Here is an 18,227-nt window from a genome sequence, read left to right as displayed (position 1 = left end):
ACATTCACACTGCATGATCGGAACTGTAAAGGCAATAACGAGGCATTCTACCTCTTGATCAGGCTTCTTTGTGATCTGACTGCTTCAGATGTTCCCACAATCGCAACGTCACAGACGAAACACACAGTGACATGGTAGAAGACATTTATCATTCAAAGCTCATGAGGCCAAAGGTTCGAGGGCATCGCCTCCTAGCTACCTTTCATACCCAAGCCTCGTCTAGACAGGGGATGGTAGCCACCTGAGAGACTGGCTACCGCCAAACATGCTGGGCCACGACCATCTCCACCCCATGAATAGCCGAGTAAAGCTCCCCGCAAACCTCCGCCAACTACCAGGTCAAACAACAAGGCCCGCGTGGTATTCTTCCTCTGGCTCTTACCACCAATGAGTTGCCAGCCAGTCCTGTGGAATGAGGGGTGGCAGTGCCCCTCGCCTTCATGGCTGACAGAGTGGGCCATCAGTCAAAGACTGCTCTGGCGACATGACCGAGAACTCGGCATGGGCATGGTCTTGTAGCAAGAATGAGTCTTCTCAAGCTAGAACATCTGACGGCTTCAACACTCATGTCCAGACCCCTGAATCACAACCTTCAAATGTCTCCCTGCTCATCATTCTTTCCACCGGCTACACTCTAGACCATCCTCAAGATCACGATGGATCAACCCCGGAGTAGCATCACCTACATTGCCCAAGAGACAAACGGGCCGAGTCCTACACAAACTACCTCCACCTCAGCAGTTCACCCTTTCCCCTGTGGCTATCGAGCAGCCGCCAGGCCCGCTAAGCCATCCACCAGAGCCGAGCTGGCGCCGCTGAGATACATCTGCAACGTTGTGAAGGCTAGGCCCCCATCGTTTCCTGCTCGAGCCCGAGGGCCACGGTAGATACCGTCAAGCTAGACCCACTGAAGACAGTGAAGATTGCCCAAGTCGCAGATACCACATTACCCGCTGCAAGGGCCGTCAACAGGCTCCAACAATACATCCCTGAAGTGGCATCAAACAGCCATAGCTTCACCGAAGCTCCGTTACGATAAGGTAATCACTGCAACGAGAAGGGACCTCCCGCCTGTAACCCACATCACCAAGCGGCAAGGGAAATAGTTTACTCACCAGGCCCTTTGGCTGGCGGGCCATCACAAGCCCGAATCTACCCCATCATCTAGCGTAGGGCTAGGTTCACAAACGACCATCTCTGATGAAGCAAACGAGAAAAAACCTCTCGGTATTCTCGGCGTCACTCACATATTCGTACTGTAACATCACGGCAAAGAGTGCAAGACGGAGAATAAACCCCCTCTCGCCAGGCCACAAGAAAGCGGACTGCCATACACCCCACTCGAGCAGCCCCCCTTTGCCATGCCATGGAGAGAGCAGACTACACCCCTCCCTCCTCAACCACTTCAGCCCGGCTCACCCACCACGGCCAGGCAGCTCCCAAAGATCAAACGCTGACAGCTGCAGGTTGTCGGCCGTCCGGGGATTCCCAAGCCGCATGCAAGTACCTATCATGAATCAGCTCCTCTCTGTCCAGAACAAATCTCTCATACCATACCTACCTAACCTCACGCTCAAGCGTTTTAGGCCTCCACATACCAACATCCCAAGCTTACCTACCCCTGAGGCTCTTCACTAACTTCAGTCTAGACTCTCCGATGAGTGCCTGGAGTCTCCAGTGAGGACTCAAAGGAAGGAGGAGGTGGGCGAGGGGCCACCATCCATTTGCACACACACTCCAGTTGCGCTTGCTAAGCTACAGACATGCCGACTCTAGCACAACGAAAGAATGAAGTTTCAGTTCGTCAACATTCCAAGTTTCTTTGTTGAGCAAGTAGAGATGTTGTTTTCCGTATTTACATTTATATTCCCCTTTTGAAATTCGAGACACATTGCCTATCCCTCAACATCATGAATGCTGTTCTCTATTTTCGGTATCTATCTGCAGAGGGGTCGGCTGGAAACCAGCATTTCTTGTCACAGGAGTAGCTTAAGACAAAATGACAGTAACAGAATACATCTTAAACATTGGATATCGCCAATGACAAAGCCACACTGTATACAGGCGGCTCAGCTAAAGAGACAAGTCACTACCAAAAAGAACCCCCCCAAAAACTCCAAATCAAGACCCAAAACTCCCCAATAATTCCACAATACGCTTTTCTTCCAAAAAACACATTACTCACGTCATAAAGCCGAGCGAGTCCCATTCATAGATACATGTACATTAGATCACATTAATAAATACCAAGAAAGTTGAACAAGAAAAAAATGGAAAACCCTCCAGAACACTATTATGCCCGTTCAGAAAACCACAGCTCTTCCGACCTCGTCGACAACGTCCGCTGAAGTGTGCCAAAACCCAGAGCAGGGCTCGCAGCTTCCGTGATCGGAGAGACAAAGCCGGTCTGGGCCAGGGAAGGAGTCTGGCCGCTGACGGTGGCACTCATCGTCTCGGGGCTGCCTATGGGCTCTGTTGACCAGCGGTGCAGCTGCACATGCTCCGGTGTTCCTGGCCTCGGTGAATGCAGACTTCTGGTTTCGTTGGCATCCTCGGCGACCTGGGCTCGCCGCCCTTGATACCACCACTGATTCTCGAACCCGTTGTCGACCGTCATCATGGCTGCCGAGAGCGCCTCCAGTTCCCGTACGCGACCAGTGTCAGGTTGGTCGGGAAAGTGTTCGGGACTGAATGGAGATGTCATGACGGAACCAGATTCCACATGATCGCGCGCGTGGGTGGTGGCTTGGGCGGGTTCGGGTGAGAAGGTAGAAACCTCGGTAGGGTTGGATGCCACCCATTCTTGTGGTCGTTGTGCCGAGTCTTCGGGCTCATCCTGCAAAGAGATTGTCGGATCAAAGCCCGGTGGCAGCGACCAGGTTGACCATGGATCAGATCCCTCTCCCAAGCGGAACTGGGAAGGCGCCGGGGGCAGAGCCTTTGTCTGTTGTCCTCTCGGGACGCTCACGTCCCACGGGTTATCGCCAATGGGTGGGGGCGCTGAGCTTCCTCGTTCATGTGAGGAAACCGACTCGGCTCGAGATCGACGTTGATCTGACTCCTGCTCCGGCTCGTGGATGACGGGAATCTGGTGCTGTGGTCTCCCCCGTGTGTCCTCCCGGTAGTACTCCTGCAACTGCTGGTGGGCTCTTTGCTGGCCTTCGGCAAGTAAGCTCCGGCGTACTGCCTGTCTCTGATCAAAGTCACGGATGGCGGCGAGGTAGTTGGTGTTGGGAGCATGAACCTGACGAGGAAATACTGGGGCCCTCTCACGACTGGCGCGAGATCGGTATGTAACGTGGTGGTTCTTGACGGGCTGTGGCTTCCTGGACCAGGCGACCCTAAACTCGAGATGGAGATATATTTCGGGACCCCTCCACTCAGACCGTTCTTGTGACGTTGAAGCTGACGGGTTGGCCATTGTTGTGTCCCTTGTGTTTGCCATGGCCGTGAAAGCCCTTGGGAAGGAAGGAGAAAAGCGGCTACCAAAGGATCATATAGGTAGGTTGGTGAAGGCACCACTGGCTGATGATATAAGCTGAGAAGGCCGCTAAGATATGTCTACTCTCGACTCGGTAGTTTGATGCGGCGGTTTGCGGGCGACACCCGAAGTATAAGGTTTTGGTAAACGGAATGTTCAGGGGCACAGGGGCACACAAGGGCACAAGGGCACAAGGGGGGTTGATGGAAAAGGCGGGCGGCCCAAGATGACCGCTGCGATGCGCGTGCTGCTGTTCGGGTGGTGCACCGCCGCCGACAGGGGTGGGATTGGGATTGATGGGTTGGTGTGTTGGAAAAACGGCAGCCTGGCGATGCTGGCATCCCTTGGTCCTTCTCTCACCTCACCGGGACACTGGCACGCTGGGTTCGGCGGGCAGAGGCGGATTAATCAATCAATCTTTCGAATTACTTCGTACCAAGTTACCAAAGCAGCCCCGCGCCAGAGAGATTGACTGTCACCAAGGAACTACCTCGGACAAACGATATCTTGGCCTCTGCCGTTTGAAACTAGCAGCGATCCTCTCGCAACTTCGCAATCCACAACTCGCAATTCAGTGTTGGGGAGTTGGCCGAGGCCGAGGAAAAGGAAGAGCCGAAAGTAGGAGGCGAGTTGGGAAGCTGATCCTCGAGGCTGTGTTGGTACTGAGAAACAATTTAATCTTGTATTACCTACAAGACGCTGCAATTGTGCACCTGAACCAACGAGGCCACTAGGCTCCAGGTATAGTGCCCGTAAAAAACCGCCTCCCGAATATGCATTTACCGCAGCATGGCATGGCATGCAGGTGACAAGCAGCAGCGTCTCATTGCACGGGGGGACGAGGGGACGAGGGGCCACGGGGGCGGGCTGTAGTGTGTTTGAGACGGTGCAGATGCTAGAAACGAAACAGACATTTGAGGAGCATGTCACCTTGGCTCGCGTCACGGTCGTGTATCGTGTATCGTGATCGTGTGCTGAGAGGGTTGAGTGAGGGTTGATGTTAGCTAGCAGTCAGCAACTCGCAGCTCGCGCGTGGACGGGGACATGACAGCGGAAGGATTCAATGCCCGGCTGAGTTGTCAGGCGGAGAAACCACTCGCCTCACAAAGGGAATTGACAAATGTAGAGAAAAGATAGGCACCCTTCGGATGCTATTCCGGGCACTGTTTCTGACTACCGACAGCAAACCGAGTGAGAATGAACATCTTCAACGGCGTTCAAGCCACCGACCGTGCCCCGCCAAGCCAAAAGGCAAACCCACACAGGTGTGCCACCAACGCCACACTTAGTATGGACAGTGCTCTTTCATCAAGCCACAATGACAGGCACACAAACCTCATCAACCTCCAGTCTAGAAGTCTCATGGTGAACCCCGTTCCCAGCCACATTTTCGCGTGTCCTTCAAGTCGAATCAATTTTATGACCGAAATGACCGATAGTTCTTCATCTTGGCATTGCCTTTTTTTTTTTCTCCGGTAGAAGTTGCTGACGCCAGATGATCTTCCGCCATCACCAGCCCGGCTTGCTTGCTTAGTGGCCATCAAGGATGAAGGATTCTCAAGGGTCCAACTGGCGGTTTCTCCCTCGTCATGAATGATAAACAGAGCTGCTGTTCAGATACTTGACAAAATTGCAGTCCCACTTTGCTTGATATCAATCGGCTCCCAAAGTCCTAAATTTCGAGGCTTGGCTAACACACATAGACCTCCAAACCCCCCAAAGTTTGGCACTTGAAGTCGCACAATAAATCCTCGTGTGGCATTCTCGTGTTGGCCTCTGGTCGCATAAAACAACGAAAATGGACCTTGATATTTTGAGGCCATCTCCGGGGTTGGTCGTTAGGACTTCCGCCCGTTGTTCGTCCGTTCGTATCATGGCCAACAGCAAGCCGGCTCCGAGTTCTTGTCAAGATCGAAACAGCATTGGGACGATCAACTTCAAGAATTCGCAATCAACGCTCAACACGATGACTTGTGCACGTTCAAAAAGTCTATACATCCTTCCGAGGGACCAAGCCGCCCTCAACCCCACCCTATGACCGCAGCGGCTTCTAGAAAAAGACCATGAAAAACTACACGCTCATCTGTCGGATTCCTTTGAGGCTTCTGAAACCGCCTCTTCCCCGTCGGCGCCTCACCGCTCACCGCATTATACGATCGGATCTCGGTTCCCCTTGAAGAAACAGGCAAACAAGCATCTTGACGCCGTACGCCAACGGAGAATCCCAAAACACCGGACCGAACCTCGCACCAGCGATTAGAAGTGTTTGCCTTCCTTCCCTTCACCGCTCGTCCTGACCAAAACAATTCCAAACCATCAACACCCATCCTTCCCCATCCGTTGTTCCCCATCCCCATCCCAAAGTTCACCACCCTTCTTCCTCCCACCCAACAACCCATGCACATCAAAAGGATCAACAAGCGTCACCCAAAACGGCCTCCCGTCCTTATACCCCGGCCCGTCAATCTCCGTCGCCCCATCCGCCCTAGACAAGTACGTCTTTGTGCTCTTTGGCAGCCACATCCTCGGATGCCTTACATTCAGCAGCACATGATTAATCAACATCAGCATCGCCTCAAACACATAAAAAAAACTCTCATATCTGATCGCCGGGCTCAAACTCTTGGGATCAAACCCCGGCTTCCAGTAATCATGCTCAGCGATGGACCAGTACTCCACCACCCGGAAGATTGTCCTTGCAAAGAGCAACGCGGTGGAGATGTAGAGCGTGTAGAGCGGGTTGTAGAGTTTGGCGTTGCGCATCCCTGACTTATAACAGCGGCGGTGGAAGATGGCTGCTAGGAGAATGAAGAGGGTGATGACGAAGACTTGGATGAGGAGGGATGCTTTGAGGAGGGCGCGGCCGATGTCTTGGCGCCAGGGGGCGAGGGATTGGTTTGCTGTTAGGGAGACGCCGTTGCCGTTGAGGGCTTCGATGACGGCGGAGATGAAGGCGAAGGTGGTGATTACCTGGCCGGGGTGGATGGGGGAGTGGTAGGGGGCATAGTAGAGGATTCTGTCGAGTATGTTGTAGTTTGCGAGCTCCAGGAGGGGTCTGAAGGGGGTGGTGGTGCAGGTTAGCGGAATGTGTAGATTTGGGGGAGGGGGCGAGGAGAGAGGATGGGGTGTCAACAACGTACGGTGCGCCGTAGATGAGGCAAACACTGACTATGTACTTGACGAGGTTAGTGTAGCCAAAGGCTCCCCAGGCGCGGACGACGAAGCCCCCGGCGAATAGGACGGCGCAGAAGACGTAAAGGCCAGTTAGGCGCCAGCTCTTGTAGTGGCTGGTGTTCACGATCAGTATTGTTAAGTGATGACAGGTATAGTTGAATCCTGTTCGTACATGCACTGGTAGATGTGGTAAAAGCCAGAGAAAGCAAAAGCTATGGCGAAGAAGATGGCAGCTCCCTTGTTGGGGGCGTAAAAGTACACACTGCCAGGGACTATTGCCTTGGTTGTAAGTAAGCACGGACAAACTCCATCCAGAGAAAACATACCGTATTCTCCTGACTCCATCGTGGTTTCGATCTTGTGGTGCTCAGTGGTGGTTGAGTATGACCAAATCGTTACTCCTCATCACATGCCGCAGTGGGCGTCATGAGCGAGATATATACATTTCCATATTCATCCTATTTCAGCCGCAACAACACCCTCATCATATCTCGCGATTTTCCTATCCCCAAAGACGTGCGTCCACATGCAGCAAAGGTGGTAAGCCACACACGTCCAGTGCCTCACTCTTCCAACAACCAATCGCATCGCCCCCCCCTGAATACGATGCACAGAAGCACAGACCAATCCATCTCTTGGACGCCTGACTGACGGCACATGGAGAAACTGATAATCTGATTTCATCTCCCATCAGTCCAGCCTTACCCACCAATCTGGTAGTCGGCACGATAAGACAGAGCCTTGCCGAAAGACTGACGTCGGCACTGCCCTGTCTCTCGCCCACGGTCTGTCCGCACTCGTACCTCCTCCAACAGCATGCTTTCCAGTCATGTTCCAGAGAGCCTTATTCTCCCATCATCTGATCAAAACCCTTTTTTGAAAGAGAGAAACACAGTTGACTACCTTGACGTGAAGCACCTTTTCTCGATAGACACATAACGACAATAAAGAGAGAGTAAAGTCCAATAGCAGCCAAACACATCCCAACTTCCAACCCTCCCCCTCCCCCTTTCCCCCTCCCAAGGATCCCCCAACCACCCCCTCCACAACTCCTCCAACAGAATCCCCAAAGGCCTATACACCCCCCTACACCTCCTCTCCACCTCACCCATTCCAACCTTCCCCTCCCACCCCCTCCACACCGCCATCCGCTCCCTCGCAAACCTCACTCCCTAAATCTGCCAGCCCCCCGTCAGGTACCACCCCAAGAGCACCAGGTCGAGAACTGTCCCTCCTGTAATACCTTGCAACAAAATCCGCCCGTGCAGCTTCATAAGACTGACCGTGTCTTTGTCGAAATCCATGGGGAGGAGAAGGCGTAGACCACAGAATATGAGCGATATGTTGAACCAGAAGACGGGCGCGATGAGGATTTTGAGGAGGATCTGTCGCTGGGGGGTGCGAGGGGAGGGTGGGGGCGGGCCGGGGATTTTGTAGGGTATGAGGAGGACTTTGGTCACGGCTTTCCATCGTTGTCGTAGTGTTGATTCGGGGGGCGGCGGTGGTGGTGATGATGGGGTATTTGGTTGGGGGAGGTCACTGGTTGTGTCACCCGGGGCCTTTGTGTCGAGTTTTTCCATTACTACTCGAAGCAAGAGATGAGAACTGTCTTTTGTTGTTTGAGGGGTGTGTGTGATGCCGCTGTTGATTGTGGCAGTATCATGATCCGAGGTGAGGTCGAGATAGGTTGTCACCATCGAGTTCTTATCTGTGCTCTGAACTCGGATCGGCTTTTCAGAGGCTCGCTCCTTGTTTACGATCGCTTTCTCAAGGGCCAAGGTCGTCTCAGCAATTTGAAACGCCTTTAAACCTCGGAGAGATTGTCGGGAATTCGATTGAGTAGTGAAAAAAGCTTTCAGCCCACCTGGCAAAATGTGTCAAAGCTTGCAAAGACGCCAGCTGTGAACTCAAAATTTTTGGAAAAGCGAACTTTAAATTCCCTCTTTCTCTATCCGTGCATAACCAAAAGTGCCATGATTTTTTGCCCAAGTTTGAGGTTAGCACCTATCCCCAAATCTGTCTGGCTGCTACCTGATGGTCCGAATATGGTTTCAATTTTCTTTAACATCTTCCAGAGTGTGTAGTGACTTTCTTTAGGTTATCTTGAACGATCACGGAGTTCAACATTTACGCGGTCATATCTTCTGCCTGGAGAAATGTGGCCAACCCAGGATTTGGTGGTCCCAAGCCATGCTTCAATTACTGCTCAGGGGTGCTTTCCGCAGACAGGAGGGCAACACATGCAATGGGACTTACCCTCGGGACCAAAGACCACCCGGTGTCCTGCTCTGTTCTTTCCTCACGGATTTTCAGATTTGTGACTTCCATTCCCCATCTCTTCCCACCAACGGACAATTCGGAGAACTACCAGCGAAGTTCGACGTACTGGGGAAGGAACTACGCCTGCAAGCGGGGACCAAAATGACCTCAGTAATAGGAAACAGCAAGAACGAGCATGTTTCCAGAGCGGCTTCAAAACCCAAGTCTCCGGCCTTGTCACATTTTCTCTTCTCTTTTCTCTCTTTGCCAACTACCGAAAGCAAGAATGCCATCCTTCTCTTCCCCTTCTTCTGGAACACGTGGGCAGCGTGTTTGCTACGCCCTTCTTGTGTTCCTCCTTTCCAGCAGTATCATTACCTTGCCCTTTAGGGGGGTCTATCGTTGTGTGGCTCTATGAACGTCTGGCTCGGCGGAGGACCCAGCCCACTGGCTCATCGTGTGGGGTGCGGCCACCTTGGTCCTCCCCTCCCTCGGTGTGGCTTTGGAATTGGTGACACTGATGCCTCATGACCCACATATCCAGACTTCGATGTCGCCTGGTACTTTCGCGGAAGGGTGGTGTCTGAAGCATTACACGGCTGCAGCAAACTCCATCCTGGCCTCACCGTCACGGATGTTGCAGAGCTCTCCTTAAGTGGAACTTTCTACGACTCCTAAACGACGTGGCTGCCCACCACTAGTTGCGGGCTCGGGACACTTACCTGGACTCGGCTCGCTGGATTGGGGTGGGTAGTCGGTCGGCTAGACAGGGTGGGTGGGCGAACAGCTTTTTTTGGTATCAAATCGTTGTCGAATCATCAGCTACAAGGTACGTGCATTTGTCCCTTGCTGGCTAACATCACAAGGTCTTCGATTACGGGATAGTTCTCTCGAGTGGAAGCCGTTGGGGCTTACTACAGGTATGTCTGACAGCCAGAATCATCTCGATGTGTCTTTATTAACGACTCTGGTATGAATAGTGAGACGACACGGCGATTCCCACAAGCAGACATTCCCCAGATGGGAGCGAGTTCAATGACGGGTATTTGGTGGTGGAATTTCGATGGGGCCAGTTGTCTGTGATGAGGTTCTGGAAAACCGGCTGTTTGATGGAGGGTGTTTTGATGGAGGGTGTTTTTGATGAAGGGTGTTCTGGTGGAGTCTATTCTTATGGGAAGTGTTCTGATGAAGGGTTGTGATGATGGCCGATGGGGGACTGTTCAATGGATGGCAAATTGATGAATAGGCCTGAGATAAAGGAGTACCTGATGGGTGGGTGCGCCGATGCTGTCTACCGGTTGAGTTGTCATACGGCTTTTCGATGGGTTACTCTGGCGAATATAGGGTGTCTGATGTCGATGGGAAACAAGAGATGAGATTGTGTTTTGAAGGTTGATTGGTGGGGGCGAAGTGAACAATTGAGCATGTTGACAGCGGCGTGAACGAAGAGTACACACAATAAATCACGATGAACAAACTGTTTCCTCGTCTGTGCTCTGCGATCTCTTACAAGGTCCTGGTTCACTTACCCAAAACCACCCCCTCACTCCCCCCCAACCTCAAATAAACCACCAACCCCAAAGGAACATACCCATCCTCCCCCTTCCCCCTTGAACAGCTCACCTAATCCCCCTCAAGCTCCAAAGTTACCACCCACTCAAAAAACCAAACCCCAACCCCCCCCCAACATCATACATCGACCCACCCCAAAAACAACCACCGTACACCAGGCAACCACACCCCCTTCTCCCACCATTATCCCATATCCTCAAACTCCCTTTCCAGAAACAATGACAACCTCCCTCCCCTCAAAATGACCGGCAGCAGCAAATCCCGGATCTCACAAAGATAGGTTAAACAACAACCCACCCAGAGAAAAGCAGCCCACAAGAAAAAAACCAGAAGACGGGAGTGAAGATGGGAGGCAGATGGGCCAGGGGGTATTAAAGGGAGTAGGTGGTGTCGATGGTGTTGATGGTGCGGACACATTTGACAACACTGAGTCGAGCTGGGGGTTCACATTTCCAGGTGCGGTTTGACCATCGAGATGGTCTCTGTTTGGGTCGGTGCGGCTCATTTTTTGGTCAGGTTTTTGTAAACGAGGCGTTGGTCGAGTGCTCAAAGTCGATCATCAAAGTTCATCCTACAACTGGCCCATAAATCCTGTGGGGGAACAAAATCAAGGCTTCAGACCTTTTTCCAAATTGCTGAGCCCCGATCTTCATCTGCTATCATCGTCATGCTAGTAGGTACTTCCGCCTAGGTGTCCCAAACCACTGACAGACAACAAGCATCGGATTCATCTGAACAAACACCAGTCACCAAGTTCTATTCTCCCCCAACCCCTATAAATACCAACATCACCCATTTCAATTTCCCACAAAAACGCCGTGCTATGGTTTACCTCATTTATTACAATCCCAGAAAATAAAAAAATGTGACAAAAACCCCCAAGATAAAATACCAATTTCTTTTGTCAAGCGCTTCCTCCCAAACCCAGTCCTACATCCACCAGTCCACCCACCATTCATATTCACCCCCCCCCTACACGCCTCCCATCAATACCCCAACTTCTTCTGTCCCTTCCTATCACCCTTCTCATCTCTCCCCATCGTCGAAAAAGCGCAAAACTTATCCTTGATGGCCACAACCTCGTACGTACCCTCCTGGCTCGCCCGGATGACCTTGCTGTGCTCGTGGCTAATATCGTGCCTCGTCTCCAACACAACACTCTTCTGCCCCTTCTTCGCGTTCGTGCTACGAGTATACGTAAACTCAAACGGAGGCGTGCCCCAGAACTCGAACAGAATCTCCACCTCTCCACCTTCGTGGATATCAACGCGAGCGTTCTTGCCCCTGCTGATCTTGACGGCCGGCATGGGGTGGATCGTCTTGGCCACATTGACAGGCGCCTTGCACTCGGACGACTTGTCTGAAATGGTCGTGATGACAAACTCACCAGGCGACTCGGCCACGCGACGGAAGTTAGTCGTGGTTGACTTGGCTTTGCGCTCGACGCCGTCAAAGGTATACCAGACGTCGAATGGTGGGCTGCCTGACAAGGTGTATGAGATACGCTCACCCACGCAGTAGTCGGTGCGTGTCTCGAGCGGGTAGATGGTGGGCGCCTCAAAGAGCTGCACCTGTATCGAAGGACCGCCAATGTTGGCTGTGGCCGAGTGGCAGCCGCTGCCATCCTTGACATCGCGGATGCGGATGTTCTGGGTACCAAGGCGAAGCTGATGCCGAGGGATCTGGATTTCGTACGTGTTCGAGTTGATGACGGGGGTCCGGTAAATCTCGGGGAGGGCGGCGCTTTGGTGCTTGATCTCGACCTCCAGAGAAAATGGAGGCACACCTGAGAGGACGACAGGGATTCCTTCTTCCGCACCCTGCTCGGACTTGCAATACTTGAAGGTTTGTCCAGGTTTGGCAAATGCCGCCGTGGGCTTGCTGTTCACCTTCTGCTCTACGAGCACGGGCTTGAAGTTTCGATCGCTGTTGTACAGGTGGTCTTCCAACGCCGTGAACTTGTACGTGTATGTGCCGGCCTTGGATGTGTCGGCTTGGATTGATTCCTTTCTCAAGGCGACATCAAACTTCTTCTTGGCAGTAGACGCTGATCCTTGAGGGGGCTTGTGGCGAATCTCGTACTCAATCGAGAATGGGGGAGTTCCTATGACAAGTTAACAGTTGATCGAATTACCACAGTGATGGAGTATCGACTTACCCTTCATGCCCACCTCGAAACCAGACACATCACCTTCGCAGACATTATCCAGGCGGTATCCAGTCTCCGTTCGCTGAACGCCGTGAGAGAGCAGCACAGACATGTCGGGGCGAGAGAACCAGTCGACCTCAAATGTGGAGGTCTTGGGGTCAATAACACCATGGCATTGGTTGTCCCAAACATCCACAAGCTGGTAGGTACCACGTTCCCGGACCGAAAGATAACCATTGTCGTTTCTGACAGTCCTCTCTTGGCGCGTAGCCGCGTCGTCGTTGAGCTTGATGTACGAGACCTTCCAGGGTCCCTCACCAGTGAGCCTCAAAGGCAGGCTAAGGGGCGAGCCCTCGACGCCCGTGATCTTGCGCTTGTGCTCAATCTGGCCAAACGCAGCCCTTGGGCTTTGGCGACGTACCGAGATCTTCAGCTCTTGCTTCAAAAAGTTGCGGCAGCCTCTCTTGTCCTGCACGCTGCTCAATGCCAGAGTGTACTCGCCACCCTGGGTCAAAGGCGGCGTCGAGATTTGGTACTCATTCCCTTCAATGTTGGTAGCCTTGTGGGCCTTTCTCTTTCCATCGTGGATGATTTCCCATTCCAAAGTGAAGGGTGCGTCTCCCAGGAGCATGACGTCCGCCGTCACGTGGTCTCCCAAGCAAGCCTTTTTACCAATGGTCTGCTGGAGAATAGCGCTCGCCTGCGGCTTGACATCCTGCTCCAGGGTGAATTCTGGGCCCGAAAGTTTGACTCCCTTGTAGACATCGTCACTGATATGAGTGAAGATGTACTTGTGGTGCCCGGAAACGCTGGGGATCAACTCCATCTGGTGGCGCAGGCCAGGGATCTTAACCGGGTCCGCGTGTCTCGTTTTTCCGTTTTCAATGATATCGTATCGAAGGATGAACGGTGGGGTGCCAATCAAGTGAAGGTCCACCTGGAGACCGATCGAGTTGCCAGCACATGTGTCTGGAATTTCTTCTGAACGCAGTGAGAGTTTTGGTTCGAGAGGGTTCAAAAGCAAGCAGGAGGATGGCTCCCGCACTTCACCCTCACATCCACCGGAAGATACAGACTTGAGAGTGTAAAGACCGGGAGCAGAGATCCTTGGTTTGTCCCTGGCGTTTTTAGCATTGAAGGTGCCAACCGAAACCACATCTCCGTGATCTCCGGTATCTGTAAGGGTGTCTATGGGCGAGAAAAGCCAGCTCAGACTGTGCGCTGTCGAATCAGGCGTACCGCCAATCCCAAACTTGACCGGCAGCTCCTTGGAGTCACCCCTGGCAGCCCTCAACGGGTTCCTCAGATCACATCCATCAAGTTTAAGGATTGGGCGTTCTTTGACGAGGAAGTCCTGGACCAGTTCCTTGGGCTTGGCTTTGCCCTCTGGATCTTCCGAAGGGGAAATGTACTTAACAACGTTCCCAAATCCGTCCTGGACCTCGTCAACAGAGTACTGCCACTTTCCGCTGGCGTACATGGACTCGTTGACACTGACAGGAACGCGCTGGGGTCTGGCCCAGGAGATGTCTTCATCGTCATCCTGCACCAGACTCGTGGGCCGTATGGCGCCGAGAGGACTCGTGAATCCCTCGGGCTGTAAGCTCTGAAAGTGAAAGCTGACATCCTTGCCATTGATGGCACGGCTGTAAGTGATCTTGAGGGGCGGAGTACCTTCCACCTGAAGAGTCAGATCCGAGAGATCAGCGAGACACCTTCCGGGGGTTGTCGTGGGCCCAACCCAAGCCTTTGGGCAAGGCACAACAAAGGTTGGGGGACCAGGACGCTGCACCTCCAACTTGTACTCGTCCAGTACTTTTCCGAGTTGGTAGGCGCCAGGCTTCTTGGCAGGATATTCAAAGTGGACCACAGACTGCATATCATCAAGGTCGCTATTCTTCTTGGCCTTTCGTTCGATATCCCTAAGATGCACTCTGCCGAGCTTGATGGACTCTTGATGACCCGTTTCGAGATCGGTGCGAAGCAGCTCGACTTCGACCGGAATGGTAGCGTTGAAAAACATGGGGATGAGCGCGGTCTTCTGGTCACTGCTCAAGCAGAGCGGGTGTCGTTCGGGGTTGAGCACCGCTGAGCCCTCGGGTAGAATGTTGATGATTTGCTTGCCCATGATGAGCGAATGGTTGTGAGTAATGCTGGAAAGCTTGACGTTGTGCTCAGAAATAGCCAGTTCGCGATCATAAAACATCTTGACAATTCCGATGATCCATCCCTGCCAACCAAACTGTTCAAGACCCAAAGTCAGTACCAAAACACCTCCCTGGAGAACGGACACAACATACCCCAAGGTTGAACATCAAGGACCAGTCAATGAAAGCGTGAATAAAGAAGGCCGATATAACGAAGGGCTGCGATAGTTCCAGCCATGGTATCCTAAGCTCTGGCAGGCCGAACAAGAAGGCGCAATCTATGGCAACCCATTTGAGAAACAGCCACAAGGACTCGGTGTCCTCCTCCACCACGCCGGCCCAGTCGTAGAGCTTCCATGCCAAGAGCGCAGCATAGACGGCAACCGCGTACAGACGCTGTGTCGGGGCATCGAGGATGTTTAATGGAATGACGGGAGGGTTGGCAGTGGGGGGTGCGCCGCCTGCTTGGGGAGCCACGGGCAGCGGATTGGGGTTTGCCGGTGGTCGTCGGGGCTGGTGTTGGAGGGTTGGCGGAAGATTGTTGTTGAAGGGAGTTGGCCGGGCACGCCCTACTCGGGGTGCCACGGGGGTCTGAGGAAAGGCACCGACGCCGGTCATGGCATGCCGGGTTGGGTGGTGATGCTAATAACTCGATGCTCGGTTTGTTGTGCTTGGGTGATGAGGGATGGACGATGGGTGGAAGCGCAACAACGATAGTACTTTTGTAATGGCGACAGTATCTGGCGACAGGCGTGTGTTTTGTGACGGCCGCTCGTTCGAGAAAGATTCGGCTGGCTGTTCGTCGTGGAGGTGATGCAGGCAGCGCAGTGCGAATAGAAAGCTGCCAAAAATTCCTGTTGCTTTTGTTAGCGGCACGTCAAGACGCGGTCTCCAGTTTCCATCTGGGCCGCGCTGGCAGGGTCCAACGACAGCCGATGCTGATTGGTTTAAGCTCAAGCTAAGGTCTCCGCTCTTGACTTTCATCACAACTTCCAGAGCTTGATATTTCTCAACTCCATACCCTGCCCTGGTTGATCTAGGAACCCAACAAGATGCTCTGCAGACCAATATGACTGTGAGCCTGAAATTAATCCTCATCGGCAACTTCCACAGCCTGCTCAAGGTATATTTCTTCTCCTCATGAAACGGACGGTAGTCCATCCGTCCACCTCCTACCACCAACCGTCTGTTTGAATATCCAAGATACTCAGAGACACCCACCTCATGCACCGGATTAAGACATATTTTGATTGTTATTTTTGATGAGTGTATTGTCAAGACCAAGCGTCCAAGGTAATGGATAATTTGGATGGGTAGCAAAGCGCAACGGGCCGTCACCAGCACCTGCCAAACATCCAAAGTTCAGCCACGGCATCTCATGGCTCTGGTAACTTCCCAGAAAACTGACCTACTCGTGCCTCCTATTCCAGGCAGGCCAAGGCACCAACTCCATACTGCTGTCAGTCAGCCGGCTTGCGCCAACTATCATCAACCTCTTCCTTCGTTTCAGCAGCGTTGATCGGTATTCTTTCTCTCTTTCCCAAACGCAACACGGCATATCAATCCAGCATGGGTCCGAGAAAACCACCGAACAAGCATCCATTTTATGCACCAGAGGACTCCTCCTCTCTAAAACACGTCACCAACGCAGAGGATATTAAGGATTTCGCTCCTCGTCGCTCGGGTCGCGCGACTAAGAAGCCCAGCTATCCTGGTGATACCGAACAAGAGCAGGCGCCTGCGAAGACTAGAAAGCGGAAGGCAAATAACCCAGCACTTGATGAGCCGGAGCCTGAGGCAGAGCAGGATGAGGGGCAGCAATCTGGGCCCGACTCTGATCCTGACAGTGAACCTGAGCCCGAACTGCCCGAGCACGTGATGAAAGACATCATCGCGGCATCGCTCGAACCATGGAAAGAAAACGAATTGGAAGAGTGGGATGGTTGGGCAGAGGTGGTGTCGGATCCCAAGCTCTTCACCGACATCTTAAGAAAGCTGGGTGTTGAGGACGCAGAGATAAGAGAACCGCTGGACCTCGAGACGCTCGCTGCCACTTTTGAGTATGATTCTCAACTCCTGCGGATGGTTCACCTTGCTAACAGCCCCTCCAACAGGTCTCCGGTTTATGGGTTGGTATTCCTTCAAAGTTACAGAAGTATGCGGCAGGTTTGGCTCCCGCGTCAGCCCGACGACAAATCAGATCTGTGGTTCTCCAGGCAGACGGCTACGAATGCGTGCGGGACCATTGCCCTCCTGAACATTGTCATGAATGCCAAAGATCTTGCTCTCGGGGGAAAGCTGAGCGAGTTCAAGGAGCAGTCCAAGGACTTGAGCCCCCCGTTCCGAGGCAACAAGGTCGCCACCAGCACCTTTATACGAGCTGCCCACAATATGCACAACAGCCGCCTTGACCTTCTAAATGCTGTTCTGGAGCTTGAACAAGACGCCATGCGGAACAAGCGGGCCCGGGCGGCCAAGAGGGCAAGGGGAAAGGCAGCATCTGCTAATAGAAGACGCAGTAGTGGTGCTTCTAGTGCAGCCTATCATTTTGTTGCTTTTGTGCCCATCGGTAACGGCATCTGGCTTTTTGATGGCTTGGACACGGAACCGGGATACATCTGCGACATTGAGAATCCCGACAACTGGTTAATAGACATTCAGTCGACTCTGGAAGAGTACATGAGAGGGCGGGAAACCGAGTGCAACCTCATGGCCCTCTGCGGGAACACCCTAACCGACAGCGACAATAGGGCTGCCAGCCGCCAAAACGATTTCGGACTGGCCATTCACGAGTGGATAAAAAGGTTGAGCGAGTCTGGTGCCCTTGACGAGCTCGTCGAGAATTAGTTGATCTTGCAGGAAGCGGAGAGATACCCGGAAAATGTGGAATATGAGGATGGGGAGTATGAAGATGACGAGTGCTGTGAATTCGAAGACGGCTATCGTTGGGATGATGATGATGATAGTGGAGAAAACAATACAAGCAAGAAGAGGGCCAGGTCGCCGAGACTTGACGACGAAGAAATACGACGGAAAAGGCGGAGATGGTTGGCCGACTTGACCGGAGACTTGAGGCCGCTTCTGTATCAACTTTGGCAACACCTCAATATGGATACGACGTTCGTTGCCCTGGATCAGTTCAGGCCAGGGACGCAGGGAGAGATTGAGCTTCCATCTTTCCTTCTCAAGAATCCGACTGTGACGGATTGGTTTGATGTTTTGCAGAACAAGAAAAAGAATAAGAAAAAAAAGTAACTGTCTTGATAGCGAGAATTTATATAGACATAAATAATGCAAATGAAAAAAAAAAGGGGGGGGGGAAAGTCCACGAGGTGTGTGCCAGCAGAATGTGAATAGTTTCCATGACGTATTATGCAACACACTTAGCCCAGCAGAAAAGTGACGGCATCCCGTCCTGGGCGCATAAATCCAGACCTTCTGGCAG

At 52.7% G+C, this 18,227-nt stretch overlaps 5 protein-coding genes across 5 annotated transcripts; 1 reads left to right on the top strand and 4 right to left on the bottom strand.

Annotated features, from left to right (window-relative positions):
* Window positions 1–2,293: 2,293 nt before the first annotated feature.
* QC763_506120 (uncharacterized protein) lies at window positions 2,294–3,445 on the bottom strand (the record flags this gene model as incomplete). The annotated part of the gene is made up of 1 exon (XM_062913201.1): window positions 2,294–3,445. The coding sequence occupies one exon, from the start codon at window positions 3,443–3,445 to the stop codon at window positions 2,294–2,296; it is 1,152 nt and encodes a 383-aa protein (XP_062764469.1).
* A 1,980-nt stretch (window positions 3,446–5,425) lies between these two features.
* QC763_506110 (uncharacterized protein) lies at window positions 5,426–7,232 on the bottom strand. Its single transcript, XM_062913200.1, has 4 exons — window positions 6,982–7,232; window positions 6,828–6,927; window positions 6,622–6,768; window positions 5,426–6,536 (listed from the first exon to the last, which is right to left on the bottom strand). The coding sequence occupies exons 1-4, from the start codon at window positions 6,998–7,000 to the stop codon at window positions 5,798–5,800; spliced, it is 1,005 nt and encodes a 334-aa protein (XP_062764468.1). The 5' UTR covers window positions 7,001–7,232; the 3' UTR covers window positions 5,426–5,797.
* A 595-nt stretch (window positions 7,233–7,827) lies between these two features.
* QC763_0086650 (uncharacterized protein) lies at window positions 7,828–8,235 on the bottom strand (the record flags this gene model as incomplete). Its single annotated transcript, XM_062906196.1, has 1 exon — window positions 7,828–8,235. One exon carries the CDS (start codon window positions 8,233–8,235, stop codon window positions 7,828–7,830), a length of 408 nt encoding a protein of 135 aa, XP_062764467.1.
* A 2,996-nt stretch (window positions 8,236–11,231) lies between these two features.
* QC763_506100 (uncharacterized protein) lies at window positions 11,232–15,649 on the bottom strand. The gene is made up of 3 exons (XM_062913199.1): window positions 14,936–15,649; window positions 12,645–14,877; window positions 11,232–12,590 (listed from the first exon to the last, which is right to left on the bottom strand). The coding sequence occupies exons 1-3, from the start codon at window positions 15,398–15,400 to the stop codon at window positions 11,473–11,475; spliced, it is 3,816 nt and encodes a 1,271-aa protein (XP_062764466.1). The 5' UTR covers window positions 15,401–15,649; the 3' UTR covers window positions 11,232–11,472.
* A 120-nt stretch (window positions 15,650–15,769) lies between these two features.
* QC763_506090 (uncharacterized protein) lies at window positions 15,770–18,158 on the top strand. Its single transcript, XM_062913198.1, has 2 exons — window positions 15,770–16,842; window positions 16,897–18,158. The coding sequence occupies exons 1-2, from the start codon at window positions 16,352–16,354 to the stop codon at window positions 17,627–17,629; spliced, it is 1,224 nt and encodes a 407-aa protein (XP_062764465.1). The 5' UTR covers window positions 15,770–16,351; the 3' UTR covers window positions 17,630–18,158.
* Window positions 18,159–18,227: the final 69 nt, after the last annotated feature.

The sequence above is a fragment of the Podospora pseudopauciseta genome (genome assembly GCF_035222475.1).
Source record: "Podospora pseudopauciseta strain CBS 411.78 chromosome 5 map unlocalized CBS411.78m_5.2, whole genome shotgun sequence".
Lineage (NCBI taxonomy): Eukaryota > Fungi > Ascomycota > Sordariomycetes > Sordariales > Podosporaceae > Podospora > Podospora pseudopauciseta.
Note: the sequence above shows the minus strand (reverse complement) of the source record. Positions and strands in the feature narration are given on the sequence as shown.

Excerpts from the sequence above, each read along its gene's own strand:
- QC763_506110 (XM_062913200.1), bottom strand. Across the intron at positions 6,769-6,827 it reads TACCACATCTACCAGTGCAT|CCACTACAAGAGCTGGCGCC; the intron begins GTACGAACAGGA and ends CGTGAACACCAG. Across the intron at positions 6,537-6,621 it reads TGCCTCATCTACGGCGCACC|ACCCCTCCTGGAGCTCGCAA; the intron begins GTACGTTGTTGA and ends CACCCCCTTCAG.
- QC763_506100 (XM_062913199.1), bottom strand. The coding sequence starts at position 15,400 with ATGACCGGCGTCGGTGCCTTTCCTCAGACCCCCGTGGCACCCCGAGTA. Across the intron at positions 14,878-14,935 it reads CCTTGATGTTCAACCTTGGG|TTTGGTTGGCAGGGATGGAT; the intron begins GTATGTTGTGTC and ends GGTCTTGAACAG. Across the intron at positions 12,591-12,644 it reads TTTCGAGGTGGGCATGAAGG|GAACTCCCCCATTCTCGATT; the intron begins GTAAGTCGATAC and ends AACTTGTCATAG.
- QC763_506090 (XM_062913198.1), top strand. The coding sequence starts at position 16,352 with ATGGGTCCGAGAAAACCACCGAACAAGCATCCATTTTATGCACCAGAG. Across the intron at positions 16,843-16,896 it reads ACGCTCGCTGCCACTTTTGA|GTCTCCGGTTTATGGGTTGG; the intron begins GTATGATTCTCA and ends CCCCTCCAACAG.